The 12,932-nt window shown below is 41.2% G+C and overlaps 1 protein-coding gene across 12 annotated transcripts in view; it reads right to left on the minus strand.

Annotated features, from left to right (window-relative positions):
• SEPTIN10 (septin 10) overlaps positions 1–12,932 on the minus strand; it is a 52,956-nt gene that overhangs the window by 6,979 nt on the left and 33,045 nt on the right. Inside the window, exons 1-9 of one of the 12 annotated variants that reach the window (XM_083437942.1) lie at positions 12,793–12,929; positions 11,144–11,237; positions 9,958–10,066; positions 9,331–9,526; positions 6,096–6,282; positions 3,410–3,571; positions 3,137–3,233; positions 1,850–2,006; positions 1,112–1,147 (exon numbers count right to left, since the gene is read on the minus strand). The exons of 2 other annotated variants lie outside the window; for them this stretch is intronic. In XM_083437942.1, the coding sequence (XP_083294068.1) occupies positions 1,112–1,147; positions 1,850–2,006; positions 3,137–3,233; positions 3,410–3,571; positions 6,096–6,282; positions 9,331–9,526; positions 9,958–10,066; positions 11,144–11,188 (989 nt within the window). In that variant the 5' untranslated portion in view covers positions 11,189–11,237; positions 12,793–12,929. Of the gene's footprint in view, positions 1–1,111; positions 1,148–1,849; positions 2,007–3,136; positions 3,234–3,409; positions 3,572–6,095; positions 6,283–9,330; positions 9,527–9,957; positions 10,070–11,143; positions 11,240–12,359; positions 12,587–12,792; positions 12,930–12,932 lie in introns of those variants that run through there. 9 more of the 12 variants (XM_083437938.1, XM_083437939.1, XM_083437937.1 and 6 more) reach the window with 9 other exon arrangements.

The raw sequence follows: 12,932 nt of genomic DNA on the forward strand, positions 1-12,932 counted from the left end.
GCTTTTAAACTGAGATAACAAAACCAGTTACAGCTTCTTCAAGTTCAGTATCTACTTGGATGTAAGCAGATGAAGCTAGCCCTTTGCAAATCTGTACCCATTCCTTTTTAGTCAGGCATATAACTTTTCCTAGAGAAGCAAGTTTGGGAGGAACAGCTGGCTCATCCCGTTTCTAGCAACAACTTGCGATGCAAGATGTTTATTGGTTGGCTGCTATGGCAATTATGAGGCTACACCCCTAATCACCAATGAATCCATCCAGGTTAATGTCATGATTCTGGCATGTGGAAAAGTAGGCTGCAAGAAGTATTGGACAAGGGGGGGGGGGAGGTGAGACCAAAGGCCAGTGCTGGATTCAGAGTGGCGTAGATGTGCATTAGATGAGTGGAGGTAGAGCCAAATGTGAGTTCATCTCACAGCGGGGGAAGAAAACAATTTACCCGCTCACATTGGAAGGTAAGTCTTCAACTCCTTACTGTTCAACAGGGAGAAGAACAGCAGCATCTTTTCAGAAAGGTTATGTCAAAGGTGAGATTGTGTCCCCCTTACCAACACTGTTAAGGCAAGTTAATTGTCAACTTCCCTGTTTTAACAGAACTATTATTTATTATAGTTACAGATCATGTTCTGTTGCAGAAGTTAAATGTTAGTACTGCAGCGACTACTGTAAACAAAGTCTGTTTTGAGGCCTGCACGCATCTCGCATATCTGTTTAGAACATCAATGAGAAAGAAAGAAAGAAAGAAAGAAAGAAAGAAAGAAAGAAAGAAAGAAAGAAACCAATTTAATTGGTATTTAAGAACATAGGCAACTCCTTATACTAAGTTAGGCTATTTGTCCACCTGATCTAGATATTGTCTAATCCGACAGGAAGTGCCTCTCTCCGGGGTCTATGGTCCCCTACCCATATTTGTAAGATGAAGAATTAGTACACAGCTGGAGACATTCTGAGTTGCACTTAAGGTAATTCAATAATAGTTCCAAATCAGTACCGGGATCATGTCACATTTGGTTCCTGTAAGACTAAGCTGTCTCTTTCTAAAACACACACACAGAGAGACAGGATTTAAAAAACTTTAATTCCATCATTCTACGCTATAAGGCAACATACCTTTCTCTATGAGTTGTCTTTTTGGAATCTGGAATCCTAAAAACAAAACAAAGATACAGATTTATCAAGTTGTAGTGTGCTTCCACAGTTCTGTCTAAGGAACCCAATTTTATGTTATCCTGGCTCACAGAAAGAAACTGATACCATTCCAAGTTTCTAAAAGTTAAAGGAATTTGCTTTTTTCCTTACGGAAATATAACACTGAAATAATTATGTACTTAATTTTAAAAACGATGGGTGGTATTTAACTAAGACTTACTCAGGGTACATTTCAATCGTTAGTCCTGTTCATTAATTTTAATGGGTCTTATTCTGAGTAAGTCTTAATTGAATACCACCTAAGATGTGTATTTAGCACTTACAAACAACTATGTATGTGGAGTACACTTATAAAGCCAAAACATGGCTTAGACTTAAGACAGAAAGAATAAGCACGTGGGGACCCAAAAGGAAAATTGCAGCCACTTCGCTCCTCTCCCGATCGTGCTGTTGCCATGCTACTTGGAGCTAAAGCTATGGGGTCAGATTCAACAAAGGGGCCCCACTAGCAGAAGTCTGTGCAATAGCACATTTTCCTCCCCCTCCTCCCCCCATGCATCCCCATAAATTGGCTAGGGGGTGTGCAAACAGTTTTAATTACACACTTAAGATTCAAGATACCTTCAGAGAAGTAATTACAAAAGCCATGTTGGGAACTGGTTTAACTATTAAAAACATAGGAAAGGCTCGCTCTCTTACCTGATTTGATCAGTGTCTCGGAAGCCCATCTCTTCCAGTTTATACTGCCGGTACAGTTCATAATGAACAGAACAAGTTTGTTCTATCAAGTCTTCCATATTTGTGCAAATCATCATTTCCCGGAGCTTCACGAAATCGCAGTGGTTCTCATTCTCCACTAATGAAATGAAACAAGATATCACCTCTATCCTATTGGAATTTACCATGGGATGCAGGAAACACCCCCAAAAGCCCTTTCACGCTGGGGTTGCGGGGGGGGGGGAGTTGCAGGGGGCGTATTGAGCAGAGGGAGTCTTTCCTATCCATCTCATACATTTTGCAAGGGTCCCCTGAACCACAAGGAGATGCTTTCTGATGGGTAGCAGTTGCAAAGATGGGATCAGGAAATTCCCCTTCCAAATGCATCTGCCAGCTCAGAGGCAGATGGGAGGTACTGGAAGGCAGAAGAGGTACCACCCCCTCCCCAATTCCTCACCATCCAAGACAGATTATATGCCCTCACTGGACTTCTCCAGCTCAGACAACACCCCTCCAATTCATCCCTCACCACTTCCACACCATAAACGCCATTATTTGCAGAATGGTCCTTTAAAAGAAGGATCAGTTGCTCAGAGTGGGTAGGGCTAATAAGAGGGTTCGGGCCAGCCTTTACAATGTCTCAGAAGGCTTCAGCATAATTCTGAGGCAACAGCTCTCCTTAAACTAATCCTAGCAAGCTCCGGCTGCTGTGGGCAATCCAGACTGCTGACAAGCTGCCTTTTTGCTTTGTGGCTGGTAAGCGTGCATCCCATAATTTCCTGCTGAAATCTTGTGCCTTTTTAGATCACAAATGTTCTGTGTGCTGTTTCACTTTTGTTGATGTACAGTGCAAAAGTGCCCCTCCAGATGGCAACAATACAATAATATTGGGGAAGTATCACTGTGCAACTAATAAAGCAGACTGGTTGATATATGTCCTGTCTAAATCCATCACTAATGCAATATTATTGTGTTGATAACGTGATGCAGAATGTGCCTGTGAGAAAGAAACAGTAGACTCATGGTACTGCTACAGATCACTAGTTTAAATCACAAAGCCTAGAATATTGCCTGGTTCACAAATATGACAAAAAGATGTTGTGCTCATTCAGGAGGCTTCAAAAAGAAGAAAGCAGTTCTATAAAGATGCTGCAAAATGTGAACTTTATCAGTTGAGAAGCAGACAATTAACCATGCAATGTTACTATCACTGCTGACTATCTTAGGAAACTAATTCTGTAAAAAGTGAGAGTTCAAACTCTTCTTTACCTTCCACTACGCCCCAAGGATACTGGCGAGCTTTTACTGTTTTGTCTCCAACTTTTACCTCTTCCAAACTGCCCACTACTGCAAATGGCAAGTGTGCCTGCAAAACAGAGAGTAAATAAATTTGTATTGCTGTCAACACTAAGAATAAATAAATGAAAAATGCAATATATATAACATGTAGCCTAATTACATGAAAGACCATCACACCTGTCAAAAATAAGGTGAAATCCCATTAAAATACTTACATTCTAATACTTGTAGTGAAGTACTTACATTCATGTTAGCATTAATGTTAGCAATGCTCTCGTCATCTGTTGGGAACTGATATATCTGGAGTCTACTACTGACCAGTTCACTCATGATGTTGACCTTAAACTGCTGTAGTTCAGTTTTAGAAATTGTATCAGCTTTGGCTATAAGGGGAATAATGTTCACCTATTAAAGAAATAAGAAGTATTGTATTCATAAAAGCCAAATCTGCAAGTAATCTGAACTTTTTAAACACAAATTACCATGTCACTGAAAAAGCAAGGTGCTTTTTAAACAGAGTAGCAAAATAGCTCTTCAGTACCATGAACTTGCTAAAATAATAATAGTAATAATAATAATAATAAACTTGCAGTTTCTATTTATCCGTATAGCTCAGTTTTCCATTTTACCAGAAATACTGCGAAAACTTTACCAGAATAAAACATGATCATCAAAAACAGTTATCACAAAGTGTGTTTTTGTTTTTTTGTTTTACTAGGGCATCGATGTATTGCTTTTTGTATAATGTTTTATGTATAATGAATTACAGTGGTGCCTCGCAAGACGAAATTCGTTCTGCGAGTTTTTTCGTTCTGCGAGTTTTTTCGTCTTGCGAAGCACCACTGTGTATTGACGGTTTCCCATAGGAATGCATTGGCGGTTTTAAAAAAAAGGCGCAAGACGTTTCGTCTTGCGAAGCAAGCCCATAGGGAAATCTGTCTTGCGAAGCAACTCAGAAAACGAAAAGTTTTCGTCTTCCGAGGCATTCGTCTTGCGAGGTACCACTGTACCTAACAAAAAGGCATTGATTTCCACAACGATTCCCTTGCAAGCAATTGTAGCCTTTTTGTACTTCAACAAAACGTACTGCTAGCTACTGTGAAATACGTTTCTTGTTTCTGGATGTGCCTTTTCTTTTGCCTTCCTCGTTTACAAACCAAACATGTCCCTTGTGAGCTGACAGCATTTTAGAGCTTCTGAAGAACTATTGGCAAATGTAAGCAAGTGAAAACCCTCGATATGGTATGAATCATGCAGAGAACTAGCTTTCCTGTCTGCCTGCCATGTGGCTAAAGGTATAGGAGAGAATGTTTATATTGCTGCTTGGAGTATAAGGTTTTTGTACTCTATACTCATTTCTATATGTCTTCCCTTGACTCAGTTACAAGCTAAAAACAAGGTCAGATTTAAGTCTTCCACAGATTAAAAATACCTGATTGGGATTTTTAAGGCAACCAATCTTTTGCCCTTAAAGTAAGGTTGGGGAACCTCTTTCAATATAATGCTTCTTTATTATCTGGATGGAGGACAGAGGGGTGTGCAAGTGTGTGCGGAAACTAACCTACTTTACAAAGATAAAATCTGTTGCTCCTCTATCCCCTTTTGCCTCTGGCCCCATCCATCATTGCTAAGTGGCCCTCAGAAAGCTGCCTAGAAGGGAAAACGGCCCTCAGCTGAAAAATGACCTGCACCTGTGCATTAAAGTTTACCCACCTATAGTCAAATGGAAATGCAAGTGGAAGAGTTGGGTGGAATTATGAGGTAGAGGTGATTGTGTGGTGGAGGGGAAAGCGTAAGACTGAGAGCAACCTAGTTCGGGGCCAACATCGTCAAATCACATGTTTATAAAATGAACTACTGCTTTAAACTCCATTTAAACCCAGGTTAGGGATGCGGGTGGTGCTTTGGGTTAAACCACAGAGCCTAGGGCTTGCCGATCAGAAGGTCGGCAGTGCAAATCCCCGCAATAGGGTGAGCTTCTGTTGCTTGGTCCCTGCTCCTGCCAACCTAGCAGTTCGAAAGCACAAAGTGCAAGTAGATAAATAGGTACCGCTCTGGCAGGAAGGTAAACGGCGTTTCCGTGCGCTGCTCTGGTTCGCCAGAAGCAGCTTAGTCATGCTGGCCACATGACCCGGAAGCTGTATGCTGGCTCCCTCGGCCAATAAAGCGAGATGAGCGCCACAACCCTAGAGTCGGCCACGACTGGACCTAATGGTCAGGAGTCCCTTTACCTTTACCTAAACCCAGGTTGCCTTAAAATCCTGGAAATAATTTGAGGTACACCTCAAAGAAAGGTACAGCTTAGGCATAGGTTCATAGCCTCAGCCCCTTCCAGCATCATACCCTTTACGGAAGTTGTATCTGGAGCCTGGTTATGCCTCTTGCTTGCCTGGATAGAGAGATATGTAGAGACCTTTAAATTTATGTGGTTGGAAAACAGTCTTCTAAAAGTCACATCCTTTACTCTTGCCATGTGGCTCCTGGAAAACTATTGACAAGGGAATGTGGTCCTCTGGCTGGAGGGCCCCACCTCTGGTTTACATCCTCAGCTAGAACTATTGGAAGATAGGTACCAGACAAGACTAAAGTGACGACTGGCAAATGAATAAGAAGCTAATTCTGCCTATATAACTGTACTAGCGTTTTAACTTACTTACTGACGTTGCTGCTTTATAAAAGTCAAAAATTTAAATAGTCGGCTGAACCACTGTGATTTATTATTTAAGTATCTGCAAAAGACTCTGTACTTAAATTTAAAATGATTTTTCTCACCTTCTGAGTAGTGCTTGTTTTACTTAACGTTGTAAGATCTTAAAAGCATGGTGAGCATTTATTTTAATTAGCAGGGAATATCTAGCACAAGTTAGAGCCTTATCAAACCACGACATAAAATACTGAAGTTGAATGAATTCTGGTTTTAATATCTTACCTTCCTAGAAAGATTTTTCATGGTTACTAAATCAAGAGTTTTAAGGGAATGCCCTGTGGGTGAAATAAAGTAGAGGCACACATGGATACGAGTATCACGGTAATTATACAAGGAACGATTAATTTTCAGCTCTTCCTGGAGGTAGGCTTCAAACTGTGCATCTACATAATCCACTATTGGCTGATAGCTGCAGAGAAGGGGGAAAATATTTGATCTAAGAGGACAAAGGTTGAGTTTAACTCTAATATACTAATAAACACAAATTGCCAAGGAACAGTAAAACAGCAGTGACATTAGTATAAATTCAGCGAAATTCTTAGGAAATCTTAGGAAATTATTCTCTAAAGTATATGCTCATAAAAAGACAAAGCCTCTTGACCTGAATATTATCATCCTAAACCAAAACAAGGGCACATCCACAGAAGTCCATACATTTTGGCTGGCCTTGGTAACCAAATCGGGAGTTGCCTCAACCCTGCCGAAAAATAACTGGGTGTTTTACTGACCTCACACAAAACTTTGGAGGCAAGCACCTCTGAAGCTCAGTGCCATCAGCTGTTATCCCATTATCTCCCTGCCAAGCTCCAATCTGAGAAGGGCGATGTTGCACTGCTCTTCCAAGCTCCTCTCCAGGATGCTTGTGAATCTAAACCATCAACATCACCTCTCCGCACTAAGCAGTGCTCACTCACCAATGCATCCCCGTCCTTTCCAGCCCATACTAACTGGAGGAGTGGGATATGTTGTGTGGTGGGCAGCATGCACTGAGCACTGCCTAGCACTGACAGGTGTGAAAAAGAGGAAGAAGATCAAAAGGGCAAGTGATCTTCCATACAGTTCGGTGTTTTGCAAAGCACCTTTAAAACACAGCATCACATAAATGACCCCCTAACTTCTTCCTGAGCTTAGAGGGGACTCCATGCTGCTTCCTCCTTGCCTCCCCCCCCCCCCATCTGTCCTCCCAGCTCTGTGACTGCTGTAACAGCCCATTCTTCTCTTCTCATTGCTTAAAGTTAGAAACAAGCAGTTGCCTCTACCTCCTCTCTCTCCAGTTTCTCAGTGTTAGGGTTCAAGCTTTACCCTGACCTGGAGCATAGGAAGTTGCCTCACATACTGAGTAAGACCCATGGGTCCATCTAGCTCACTACTGCCTGCACTGGCTGGCAGCGGCTCTCTCAAGTTTCAGACAGGGAGTCTTAAAGGATTTTAATTTAGGGTCACCTCTCTGGAGATATGACATTAAGCAAATTGGGATATCTGATTGCAGCTCTTTCAACGATCAAGCAGATTCTAGTTTTGTAAGGTTTTTGCCAGTCAGTTGGACAATTTATCAGAAAACACCAGAAATAGTTTATAAGGAATAATTTATTATAAAGTTCCTAATACAGAAAAGAAAAGGGTAAAGGTAGTCAATATCAATTGCAATGAAGCAAAGTATGTTTTCTAACTAGTTCTGAAGGGAAGACAAATGGGCCAACTTTGAGTGGCTTATATACCTTTGAATTGCTTTTAGCAAGCATCATTGTCAAAGCTGTCTAGCTCTCCCATTGGTCAAGCACAGATGCCAGGCTCACACTGATAGTTAGTCCCTCTCCCACTGAGAGTAAAATCCAAATCTCTGAAAACCAATTCAGACTGTCCCTGCTGACAGATAATCACTATCTGAGCCCACTCAGATAGTCAGAGACGCCATCTGCCCACCTAGACAGAAAAGTCCTTATATGACTCTTAAACTGTCAGCATCTCACTTGAATTCCACACACATTCCTGATTGGCTGCCGGTTTCACCAGCTCTCACTGGTTGCTGGGTCACCAGGAGGCAGACCCAAAGCCTGTCCATTACAGTCCTGACCCCAGCTGCCCAGCTCTCACACCTCCCCTCATCTCCCCCAGGGCCACAAGAACAGAGGAGACAATAAGCCAGGGAAGAACATCAGAGCCGTTGCCTAAGTACTCAGCTAGCTGCACGAGGGCTACTTGGGAGGAGTGGGAAGAACACAGAAACAACTGCTTGGATCATAGTCTGAGAGTCAGAAACAGCTTGAGACTTCAGCATCAGGGTAGGTTGCTTGTCTGAGCTTCTTCACTGCTGAACCCCAGAACTCAGCCTAGCTCCAAGTTCCAGCTTTCCTGACCTGTGGAAATGGACACTCAACACTAGACAACGATGGGTAGGGAAGCTGCCATTGTTGCCCAATATGCAGCACCACACAACCCCATTATATTCAGCTCAGGGTGGAAGAGAAGGGGTTGCACTGGAAGAATGTAGTTGTGTTCACACACAACCAGTTCTTAGCACAAAGAAGTGCTGGGAAGGGGGGAAAGATGGTGCTGGGAACAGGTTAAATGAGAGTGAGGATACAGGAGCACATAGCTTGAGTTGGTGGGGACGGCTTGTCACGCTGGCCAGAGGGGAAAGGGCTTCACCAGATGGGAAATGGTGAGCAGATTTGTGAATGGCTGACAATCCAGCACAAACCAATTGCTTTCAAGTGCCCTTGGCCATAACTGTTTCAATGGCGCTTCAGTTCCACACACCACAGGACCTTCATTCCATTAACTTTATTTATTTATTTAAGGTATTTCTTCACCACCCTCCCTCAAAAGATTCCAGGGCAATGCACAAAAGTGTGAATAAAATTCACAAGACATAAAAATACAATTTAAAGCAAATAAAAGTAACAAAATACAACCGACAAAATTAAAATAAAATAAACAGAATCACTGGATCGCACCAATTCATCCTAAGAAAATGGCCCAAATCCAAATAACTGCTCATCTAGCCTAAAGGCACTTTGTTTTTCTTCAAACAGCTGTTCCTATGTGACAGGCAGCAGACTTCTTCCAGCTGCTCAGTCGGGGAGAAAGTCAAAGTTGCAGTGGGCACACATAAGCCTTTGGGTAAGAATGAAGTAGGTATTTGGGTCCTAGACAATGTCATCAGAATTGGAGTGCTTTTCTAAAATATTCTGTCAACTTAGTGATAACTGAAATTGTTTTCCAGATCAGCACACATAAAGTGAAAGTCTTGCTGATAAGTCATAAATCTGGAAATGTTTACCTCATTTCTCTAAATAACTCTGGTTATGGGCAGGTGTGTTAACTATGTCAATAAATTTAAATAAAATGAAATCAATACGCCTATCAATACCACTACACGACGCAAATGTCAGATCCTAGATGGCATGTCACGTGGCAAATTAATATGACATTATTCAAGTGAGGAGATACTAACCTATCTTCTTTGTTTATCTGATCACCAAATCCAACTGTCTCTATTATGGTCAATTTCAATCGAACATTGCTTTCCCGGAGCTCATACGTCTCAGCTTTAAGTCGTACATTTGGCTGAAAGTGTGTTGACACACGGTAATCAAAACTGTTATTAAACAAACTATGAATCAAAGTTGATTTCCCAATTCCAGTCTCCCCTACAATTAAAGACAGATAAAAAATGTACATACACGCCACACAAATTTCACCATAACACAATGAGGGTAATTGATTTTTTTCACATTCCCCAGGGGGTGGGGGGTGGAATGCAAAATGGCATTTACTGTAACTAAGGAATTAGTTCAGAGAGGCCATTGTCTCTTTTTTATTCCTTGATAGCAGTATCTGATCATTATGCCATGGGATTTCCTCAAAGGATGCATATAATATTTATTCTAATGCTATTTTTGCTGCAAACTTTTTGGGGCTTAGGGAAAACTTAACCCCACTTAAGTAATTCTGTTTATCTGAAGTAGTACAATCCCAATGGAAAAGGGCAACACCTTTGTCACTTTCCTCTCCTTCAGATTTTTCAATAGTAATGAGTTTTAAAATAAAACAACTCACTGCTAGCAGCTATTTTACTTACCAATGCAGAGAATGTTGAAGCAGAACCCCTGTTGCATATATTTATTAACCAACTGATCTGGTAAACTATCAAAGCCAACATGACCAGACAAGGATAAGGGTCGGGAACTCTGCTGTGGAAATAATAATATAAATTGGAATACAAGGCTGCAACACTATTACTACTATGTTGGCAGCAAGTTGTTGCAAAGTCTAAATAAGTTAACACCCATCATCCCTGACCACTGGTCCTGCTAGCTAAGGATGATGAGAGTTATGGTCCAAAACCAGCTGGAGACTCAAGTTTGCGAAACCCTGATCTAGAAGAAGGGTACAGTAATCAATGGCAATTTTAAAACTTTGTTCTGCTCAACAAATTGTACAACTGCTAAAAAGCACTGCAAGAAAAAAGCCTTTGATAGATTTTTTTTTTTTTGTTACACAGTATAGTTAGAATTCTACAAACAAAACCAAACTGCAATTTTATTTTGGGTGAATTCACATTTTATTTGAATGTCTACTTTGCAGACCATAATTGTAATTCAAACAGTGCATGCCAAATTACAGTGGTACCCCGCAAGACGAATGCCTCGCAAGACGGAAAACCCGCTAGATGAAAGGGTTTTCCGTTTTTCTATGCGCTTCGCAGGACGAATTTCCCTATGGGCTTGCTTCGCAAGACAAAAATGTCTTGCGAGCCTTGAGATTTTTTTTCGCTCCCCACCCCCTTTTTCTAAGCCGCTAAACCGCTAATAGCCTTTTAGCAGCTAATCCGCTAATCCCTTAAGCCTTTAATAGCCGCTAATAGCCGCTAAACCGCTAATAAGGCTAATCCGCTAATAGGGTTGCTTCGCAAGACGAAAAAACTGCTAGACGAAGAGACTCACGGAACGAATTAATTTCGTCTTGCGAGGCACCACTGTATGTTCTATCATTCTTTTTTATATTGAGAAGGTTTAAAAACATTTATTATACATTATTTAAAAAGGTAACAACATTTAACCATGTTGGACAGTTGCAGCAGGGCAGGGGGGAAGCATCTTGTGGCTCCTTACAAATTTACTATGGCATAAGCCATTGTGGACTGTAGTCTCTGAAAGCTCATGCCTTAATGAATTTATAAGGCTTCAGAATTCCCGCAAGACTCTTTGCTATTTCCGTAGTACTATAGCAATACAAAGAGAATACTCATCGATTACTTGACTCACACTCCTTGTTTCTTCTTTATTGACTGGTGGATAGGATGCTCTCATTCTCTCTCAGACTTATACTTCTGGGGGGGAAAGTAGACCAAATGATTTTCTAAAATAAAGAACAAATGGGGTGAGGGGGGAAAGGCAGGACTAAAGTTTGAATAAATATTTTTTTTAAAAAAAAATAATTACAAAAACTGGGTAAGGAAAATGTGGTAGGACTAGATTAAATAAAATCATAATTGAATAATCATATGAAATTTATTGATTTGATTAATCAGACCTATTTTGTATATGAGTTAAAAACAAACACATTGAGGCATGTGGTATCCAACTAACATGTCCCATCAACACTAAGAGAGTTCTGCAGAAATCTCCCATGCATGCATCCGCTAAATGTATTCTAAAAGTTCCCCCAACCCTTCGGAGCAGATGAGGGGCAAGCACAGGGAGAAAAGAGGAAGGAAAGTTCATTGTGGGAGCATAAATGCTTTTGCTGAAGGGATGCATTTGTTGGGTGCTACCCATACGCAGGACCGGATTTAGGTTTGATGAGGCTCTAAGCTACTGAAGGTAATGGGGCCCTTTATATGACGAGCTGTCCTTTGTCAACAACAAATTGTCACTGTTTTTGGTGTTGAATATATGTTATATGGTAATTTATGGACCTAATAGGTATCTAAAGCCATTTGCACATAACAAAATATGTATTTTATCAAAGTAATTGTTGATCTTATCTTATATTTTGGAAATGTACATCCAGGTTTTTTTCTCTTTAATTTTTTTTGAGGCCCCCAAGAGAGTGGGGCCCTAAGCTATAGCTTGTTTAGCTTAAACGTAAATCCAGCACTGCCCATATGCTGTTTTTAGGTGATACATATGCAGCATGTTATGCTGAAAGAAGCACTGTGGTTGGGGAGCATGCATGCATGCAAGAAGGAGTTGTTAAGTGAGGAGAAAATGACACTTGCCATGTGCAGTGGGCATTTTTCAAACAAACCACACTTATCCCATTTGTTGGTCCCTATGATATAACATCATCTGGCTAAGCAAAGCCGGATGTTTACAAATTCCTCCTCACAGCTGCATCCAAGAAGGGAGGGAAAGTTCGCAAACTCAAGGCCTGCTGTCTCTTGTTCTCATCAAGCAAAACCCTGTTTTTTGTTTTTATTAGCGTGGCATCCAAACACAAGTAAAGCAAGCTGGCGTTTCCTCTTCAGCCAGAACCCACCTCTTTGCAACTAAATGCAACATGAAATTGAAGCGTTCACCTACTCCCAATTTTTTTTTTTTTAAGTAGCCCACGACAGTAACAAGCCTGTGAATATGCTCTCCATCTCATTAACCTCTGTATATGATTCATTTCAAAGCTTCATCAAGGGGAGCCCACAAAAATTTGCACAGCCGTGATTTTTTTGCCTTGAAAAAGAATGGGGGGAAGGATGTCCCTCCCCGCCAACAGTTAGGTTAGTTCCCTTTCCCCAACTGTAAATTTAGTCTCCCCATTCTCTCTCTCTCCACAAAAAGTGTAACAGGAGCTCCCCCCTGAAAAAAAATCATAGTTATGTGCCAGCAATGCAGTTAGTGTCCCTGCTAAAGATCTGGCTTCTGTTTACTGTGATAGCACAAATAAAAATTCATGAAGGCTACTGGCTGCTCCAAACCTGCAAAATTATTGCCTGTGGTAAGGGGCTCATGGATTAATTACAGCGCTTTCTGTGCCACGGCCATCAGTTGCAGGCTTAATGCCGCCACCGTTTCCGACAGGCCTGCTGTTTGTCGCAAGGCCTCAGGCTTCTCGGCC

This window comes from Podarcis tiliguerta, assembly GCF_965153285.1.
Source record: "Podarcis tiliguerta genome assembly, chromosome: 4".
Lineage (NCBI taxonomy): Eukaryota > Metazoa > Chordata > Lepidosauria > Squamata > Lacertidae > Podarcis > Podarcis tiliguerta.